Source organism: Cibotium barometz, chromosome 38 (assembly GCF_041138505.1).
Source record: "Cibotium barometz isolate CiBa-2024 chromosome 38, ASM4113850v1, whole genome shotgun sequence".
NCBI lineage: Eukaryota > Viridiplantae > Streptophyta > Polypodiopsida > Cyatheales > Cibotiaceae > Cibotium > Cibotium barometz.
This window is the reverse complement of record NC_141083.1, coordinates 42,365,149-42,373,537: the sequence shown is the minus strand read 5'-3', so window position 1 is coordinate 42,373,537 and position 8,389 is coordinate 42,365,149. Positions and strand designations below refer to the sequence as shown.

Below are 8,389 nucleotides of genomic sequence, written 5' to 3'. Positions count from 1 at the left end.
GGCCACTCGGGAAGAGTTTCACAAAACTACCACGTGGCAAGAAATTGAACGTTAAAGGTAAAATTTGAATTTGAAGGTCTCAAAAAAAAACGTGGGAAAACAGGTCCGCCAGCTAGACTTCACAAATCTCTATACAATTCATACCTTTAGCGTGGCACTTTGGAGTTCTCACGGACTTCAGAACCCCTAAATTTGCATTGGAAGGATCGGACGAACCCTACGTTTTGATTGGAAGGATCTCCGACAGAAAGGAGGAGAGAAGCCGCTTGTTTGAGGCCGTTCGACACCCTCAACAAGGTACTAATTCCTCACACACATTTTCTTTCTCCGTTTCTCTCTGTCTCCCCTCCCCTCTTTCTCTCTCAGATACACACAGAGGTCATTTTCTTTCTCCGTTTCTCGCTTTTTCTCTATCTTTATATCACACGCACACAAGCACAGACATGTACACACACAAGCATTTTGAGGAGCTGCGGAACATGGAGGATGTCTGTGAGGGCAAGGACTTCAGCTTTCCTCAACAAGAGGATAAGACCCAAGCGCGTTGGGAGGAGCTGGATGACAATGAAACAGAGGTAGAGTTGCTTTCATATCTTTGCTTTAATTGCAAATTTTTGAGTGTGGTGGTTGGTTGGCTATAATGTTGTATGGAATTGTGTCCTCAGTGTGCTTCTTCTATGCTATTTGTGGTGCGGAGACATGGTATGTTGCCTCCGGTGTTTGTGTTGGAGAGCACACCACCATTTGAGGCCATGCACATGCTGCCCTTGGACACGGTCGCTCATCACACTACCTACCAGATGCATTCAGGGCTACAGGACCTTTTGGCAAGGAGTGGCGTGGTGGCTTGGAGAGGAGCTACACTTTATAATGAAGAATGCTGAGCGGTCGTCATGAGGTACAGTAAAGAGTGGGAGACTGTAGTCACATGGGTGGGACACCGGATCGACTTTGAGAATGACTACAAATCTCTGGATCCTGAGTTTATCGAGGTCTTTAAACAGCTTTATGACAAAGACCTGGTCTACCAGGGTTTTAAGGTATGCACAAATGTTTCTTGACTTTGCAAGATTTATCGATTCAGAATTCTCAGGTGTTTTTGTCATGATGTGCGTATGCTTTTTAACACAAGTGGCCTCACACAAACACACACCATCTCTCTCTCTCTCTTCCACACATACACACATACACTCAGGCAATGGACATGCTTGACTGCTTGAGCCAAGCTACATCATGACTCTGATCTCAAGATCTTTATATCAATCCTAGCTCATCATATGGAGTTATCTTTTCTCTTTACCTTCACAGCCTCGGGGGTTGTTGCAACATGGTTTTATGTGAAGACTTGCAGTTCATCTACTATCACAGGCTTTAGCCAAAACTGTGCCTGTGTTTGTAGATACTAAATGTGAAGTAGTTCATTTTCCAAAAGCAGCTTTTGCTTCTCCTAGGCAAATACAACTGCACTGCAAATCAAGATTCCATTAACCATGCACAATATCAAATGACAAAAACTAACAGTTTGTCTAGTCAAGTTGGTTCTTTAATTCTCTTTTCCAAAATAGCTAGCATGCTTTTTAGCATGGGATGCAATTTCAATCTGTTATCCTCAGATAGAGCTTTGGTGGTTTTAATGCAGGTAATGCCATACAGCATTGGTTGTAACACAGTCGTTTCAAACTTTGAGGCAGGCTTGAATTACAAGGTATGAATGATTTATCTGCTTTAATTTAAGCACAGGGACTCACACTCATATGACTAAAAGTTGGTGCTTCTCCGCTGTAACAGGATGTATCTGATCCTTCCATTATGACTGCTTTTCCATTGTTGGAGGATGCAGATGGAGCAGCAATGGTGTCTTGGACAACTACACCCAGGACTTTACCAAGCAACTTAGCCCTTTGTGTGAATCCAAACTTCATTTATGTCAAGGTCAGCTCCTTGAATTTTGATGCAATAAGATGGTGGGACCGTTGTCCATAGGATGGAAACATAGTTAGTGTGTATGTGTCCATAACAGTATCAGAGTATAAGGCTGGAAAGTGGTAAAGACTTGCTACAATGTAGACGTGTGGTCTGGCAGTGCTGTTCTATATGACCATTGCATGTGTTTTATGGCTGCATACTTAAAGAAGGTCAGCTTAGTTTTTACCTGAGGCCTTTATGTAGAACAATCCAATGTTAGAAGTCATCTCCTATCCAGTTTTATACATCAGGGCCTTTGTTGTGGGTGTGCCCGCCCTTATGAGGTGTTTTCCCATTTTTCCCCACTCCGCATTTTCCCCTATTTTTTCCCATTTTTCCGTAGTGTGGATGGATGCCAGATGGTTGGCAGGAGCCCATGGGGCTGGCCGACTGCACCCCATGGCTGGCCGACCTGTTTTACACAGTCGTATAGGTGCTGGTGGCTGGCCGACTTGGTCCTTCAGTCGTGGAGGCTACTATTGCTGGCCGACTGCATTATTCAGTCGTGGAGAGTCTCTAGCACAGGCCGACTGCATCTATGGGGCATATAAATATGCCCTATGCTCCTCACTACTTCATGTATCATATTCGGGATCTTCTTGTGTATATCAGAGCAGAGTTACATGCTTACATCTCTCTTTCTCTTGAGATGTTTTTCTCCCTGCATTTTTGCTCGTGTTCCCAGATTTGGTCATCATCTCCGTTGCGTATTCTGACATGGTATCAGAGCCCTAGGCTCTAGATAGGTCTTGGGATTTGTGTGAGCAAGAGGGGGACTGTTTTGTGGCTGATTGGTGGACTGTTTTGGGCTGATCGGGAAGAGACGGTGCAAGAGGAAGGCGGGCTGATTTGCTCGACAGCCACTTGCAAGTTTTAGTTCTTCTTTGTTCCCACCCACCCACCCTTTTTATAGTACATCTCCGCTATGGCAGATCTGTTTGAGATGGCCGAGAGACATGTGAAGATCCCGACACTCCCCACGTTCCCGGTGGACCGTCAATTGGACGGGAGCAACTACGGCATATGGAAGGTGATGATGGAATCTGTTTTGGAGTCTTACGACCTCGCCGATTTCGTCGTTGTTGGTGTTCCACGGCCGGAAGTAGAGGAAGGGGAGTTACCGTCGATCCGAAAAGACCGGGAGGCGTAGACACACATGTGGGATCGTGTCAACGCCAGGGTCCGTTCGTTTATTTTCCTCAATTGCATACCACAGGTAATCAATTATGTAAAGCACATGACGTTGGCCAGAGGTATATGGTAGCATTTGGCCTCACTTTACAACAGGATATCGCCATGAAGAGGATTTCCTTGGAAGTACAGATGCAGGTTATGAGCCTTGCAAAATTGTCGACGATGCGGGAGCATATTAACAAGCTGCAGGCTCTTCAACAGGAAGTTCTTCAGGCTAGGAAGGAGATATCGTCAGAGGACATGGCCATCACGTTGCTGTCACATTTGCTCTCTTCGTACTCAGCATTTTACTCCTCTTTGATTACCAGTGGCAGGCTCAGCACCATCACGTGGGAGGAGCTTGTGCCCATGGTCCTGGACTAAGAGAAACGATTCACGAACCCTCCTCAAGTGGAGGTTCGGAGGCCTTTACTGGCCAACGGTCGAAAGGCCGTAACTTGGGCAAAGGAAAGGCTTCATCGGAGAAGTCTTTTGAGAAGAAGTTCGACGCTGACCGCGAGAAACTGAAGGTAGAGAGGATCTGTAATGATTGTGGCGAGAAAGGCCACTATTGGAGGTAGTGTCTCAAGCGGAAGACCGAGAAGGGTGAAGACTCCTCAGCAGCAATCATGAAGACTCCGACTTTTGTGCACCTGGAGGTGATAGACACCGATGTTTCATTTTCTTCAGGCAGGGAGGAGATTGGAGGACTCTCCGCATCGGATACTCGGGAGTGGATTCTCGATAGTGGTGCTTCCAAGCACATGACTCCTTCCCGTTTTGGTTTACAGGATCTTTGCAGGCTTTCTGGTCATATTCTTACTGGTGATACATCCACTATCCCAGTTCACAGAGTTCCCGATGGCAGAGGGGGGAAGCATTCGTCCCAGGTGTTGTATGTTTCGGCACTTGGTTTTCATCTGTTGTCAGTGCATCAGGTTTGCAAGACTGGCGTACGGGTGGAGTTTGATGAGCATTTTGTTGCTCTCCGGGACAAAGCAACAGGCCAAGTGGTTTGGGATGGTGGAGTGGAGAATGGAGTTTATAGGCTTTCAACACTCTCTCTCCTAGGTCCTCAGGTTTGTGATGAGTGGCAGTCTGGTAATGGCTACTCAAGTATGGATACGCTGCAGGTGCGGGCTTTTCGAGACCAGGTGGTGGATAGCTTGCCAGTAGATGGCAGCAGTTGGCAGGAACTTTTCAATACTGATGTTGGTAGTTCTTGTGTTCGTCAGTCAGAGGAAGCTGAACAGGTCACTTATGCTTTGATATCTCGTAGTGTTCGGAATATAGAACTTCCAATAGTTGAGGATGTTCTTTCCACGGGGACCTTTCGGAAAGCCAGGTAGGTGGCAGGTGATTACTTGCAGAAGGAGGTGGTTTCTTCAGGCTTTGTGGTTCCGGATTCAGAGGGGGTGGTTGACAGGTTTCATCAGGTTTCCAGGACTTGTTTGTGAACCGTAATAGGTGTTGATCCTTGTGAGCAGTGTGATGTCTCTGTGACTCAAAAGCTGTATGGCTCATTGATCTGGTTGATGGACACCAGATTGGACGGGAGCTTCTTGATGAGGCAGTTGAGCTCATGGTTGCAGATGTCTCTTTGGGAGGCAGGATTGTGTTTCTTGTGGTTTTTGCGGCATGCGAAGGTTCAGGGACTCTTGTACACAAGAGAGGGATTGTTGGATGGAGTCCGACTTCCGGTTGGAGTGACTCGGTTTGGGGAGGAGATCCGGACACGAGGAGATCTACTTATGGCCCAGGAGCAGTTTTATGGAGCAGCAGGAGGTTACATTGCAGGTTTGGGCTTCCACCGGAGGAACCCATGGTCATCCAGAGGCACTTTGTTCGTGAACAGATCGTTGTTGATGACATCTTGCTAGAGTTCTGTTCGACGGAGGACAGTACGGTGGACCTCTTCGCACGAAGTCGCTCTCTCAGGATTTGCTCAAGCGGCACCCCAGCTCCCAGTGGTTGGTTACACAGCCAGGAGCTGAGAGGGGGTGTTAGAAGTCATCTCCTGTCCAGTTTTATACACCAGGACCTTTGTTGTGGGTGTGCCCGCCCTTATGAGGTGTTTTCCCATTTTTCCCCACTCTCCGCATTTTTCCCCTATTTTTTCCCATTTTTCCGTAGTGTGGATGGATGCCAGATGGTTGGCAAGAGCCCATGGGGCTGGCCGACTGCACCCCGTGGCTGGCCGACCTGTTTTACACAGTCGTGTAGGTGCTGGTGGCTGGCCGACTTGGTCCTTTAGTCGTGGAGGCTACTACTGCTGGCCGACTGCATTATTCAGTCGTGGAGAGTCTCTAGCACAGGCCGACTGCATCTATGGGGCATATAAATATGCCCCATGCTCCTCACTACTTCATGTATCATATTCGGGATCTTCTTGTGTATATCAGAGCAGAGTTACACGCCTACATCTCTCTTTCTCTTGTGCTGTTTTTCTAACTGCGTTTTTGCTCTTGTGTTCCCAGATTTGGTCATCATCTCCGCTGCGTATTCTGACATCCAGGTGGTTATCATAGTTATATGCTTTTGTGTGCTCAATATGCATAAGGAAATGTTTAAAGCATGGTTTTGCCATGCATCTACCCCTCCGCCTGCTGCTTTTAACCAGATGCTCTTGAACTTGCCCATGATACACATGCATGTTGCATTTCTGGTTTTTCTGTGGTACCTAGTTTTCAAAATTCCCCCTTTCTAGGGGATGCAATAATTATATTGCTTCAGTGCCCTGTGGAAGCTCCTGTCTTGCTGCTTCGAACTGCAAGTCCTTATCCAGTGCAATCATTGTGGACTCTTATAATTCTATCAGTGATTATCCAAGCTTCCTACATTAATGCTTTTGCAGCTCTTCCAGGTTTCTTTGTGCTGGCAGTGCACAATGAGAAGTATACTGAGCTGTACAATAATTTCCCTCCTCTTGCTGTTCTAGAAGACATGAATCTAGAAATGTAGATGCTGATGTTGGTGCATGTCAGTGTTGAGGGACTACTTAAAGTATGTTTGTGCTTCTTTCAGGCTCAGTGCAAGACAACTGGGGCAGTCTACATAGTCGCAGAGACTCTTCTATTGCAGCTACCAGTTCAAAAGAGGTTTTATCCAGGCATAAGAGGTTTTTTCCCCTTGTTGAAAAGGATGCACACATGGTGATTAAACCTTATAGAAGGAAATTGCATATGTATTAAAAAAAAAAAAGAATCCGAATCGTTTCAGCCCATACTCATAGAGCACTTTCCCTCCCTCGTGTGCGTTGTATCCAGTCCTGTCATCAATGCTAGTCGAGGACAGTAAAATCTAGGGGGTTATTCCATGCGTTTTCGGACGACCTCCATAACCTGATTATTCCATTAGTTACTTTTGCACATTTGCAAGGCGATGCGTACGGGCTTCCGGTGAGGAGATAAAATCATGTGGGCAAAGCGAACATGTGCATCAGTCCATTTTTATTATATATATATATATATATTGATGTATGTAATTAGATGTATATTTAAATATCTATAACTATTTATATGAATATTGATTAATTATTTCAAATAAATTATTATATATCTACATAACAAATAAACAAACAAACAAATAGATAAATAGATCAATAAATAGATATTTATATATCTAAACAAATAATTTGTGTTTATTTATTTAAACATTTATATATATATATATATATAGATTTATTTATTAAATTATATCTATATGCTTATTGAAATAGATCAATATATATCTATCTATTGATATTTATTGATTATATATATATACAAACATATATTTATTTATTTTGTTATATATACATATATATATATATATATATATATATATATATAAGAATTTTGATTGATTTATTTATATATATGTAATCATAGCATAATTTTTAAAATATGAAACTTATATACTATCAACTATATATTCTTACATTGTGTTTACATATAGCTTTATACATAAATTGCCTTTTGTATGTACGTATGAATATGTATACATAGATATAATGTAAATATGAAATATTATATATTGAATATAAAAAGTTGTCTATTTTGTGTACTAGCTAGATGTAGTGAAAGAGTGTGTGTGTAATAGCGAGAGAAAGTTAAGGTGCGTGCTTACATGGAGAGAGAGAGAGAGAGAGAGAGAGAAATGAGTGATTACATGGAGAGAGGGAGAGTGGAAGATAAGGAGTGAAGCAGAGAGGGAGGAGAGAGAAAGTGCGAGAGGGAAGGAGGGAGAGGGAGAGAGGGAGGAGAGAGAAAGTGCGAGGAGAGGGAGAGGGAGAGGGAGAGTATAAGAGAGAGAGAGAGAGAGAGAGAGAGTGATGAAGGCAAAGAGCGAGAGAGGGGGGAGAATCAAAAAGAGAGAGAGAGAGAGAGAGAGAGAGAGAGACAAGGAAGGAGAGAGGGATGTGAGTCAAGAACACAAGGAGGAGGAGAGAGGACACGATGGAGGACTTCGGAGGCCATTGGAGAAGATGGCAAGAACAGCGGAGCTTTTCATGAATTCATCGAGCGTCCGCGAAAAAGGTGGCATTCCTCCATTCGGGAGGGATAGTTTGGGAGTAGCGATAACCACTGGAGCAAGAGCCCATCAGTTTATGTTGTATATAATGTAGAATGTGTGTGTATGTATGTTTTAGTTTATATATAACTCATGGTATTCATACTCATTATTTTGATTATTGACTATTTGGAATATTATGGCATCAAAGGGCAAGTTATATTTAGCAAGTTACACGAATTTTGGGGATTTTTTTTGGAGTATAAGGTTAAATATCACATAAGATGACCTTGTACTATTAGAAAATGAGGCCTTCCATTACCTATATAAATCTTTCCAACATCCAACAAAAAAAGAAAGAGATTGTAGTGAAATTGTCTACCAAAATTTTTGCTTTTATTTGGCTTAATATTAAGTGAGCCAAATCCACTTATTTTGTCGCCAAAGAATGGATTATAACCAAATTCGATAAAGTTTCAAATGTTAAGTTTTAAAGTACACACTAGTCAAAATGTTCCTAAATCCTAGCTATGAAATCAATAAAGAAGGATAATTATGGTCTTTAACTCCACTTTGCATAAGTATTTATTTTGAGATGAACTACTTTTGATGTCAAAGCGATATATATATCAGAACATAGCCACCACTATTTAGGCACTTTGATACACCTATATACTACTAAAGCATGAAGGTAATATAATGGTGTAGAATTTGAGCTTCCAAATCTAAGGGTGGTCTATTTTTTAGAATTACTTGTTTT

The 8,389-nt window shown here is 43.1% G+C and overlaps 1 protein-coding gene across 1 annotated transcript; it reads left to right on the top strand.

Moving 5' to 3' along the window:
• The first annotated feature begins 321 nt into the window (after window positions 1-321).
• LOC147616738 (ATP binding / aminoacyl-tRNA ligase/ nucleotide binding protein) lies at window positions 322-6,501 on the top strand. Its single transcript, XM_086777137.1, has 5 exons — window positions 322-575; window positions 666-1,040; window positions 1,640-1,705; window positions 1,789-1,932; window positions 6,163-6,501. Exons 2-5 carry the CDS (start codon window positions 894-896, stop codon window positions 6,292-6,294), a joined length of 489 nt encoding a protein of 162 aa, XP_086633263.1. The 5' UTR covers window positions 322-575; window positions 666-893; the 3' UTR covers window positions 6,295-6,501.
• The last annotated feature ends 1,888 nt before the right edge of the window (window positions 6,502-8,389 follow it).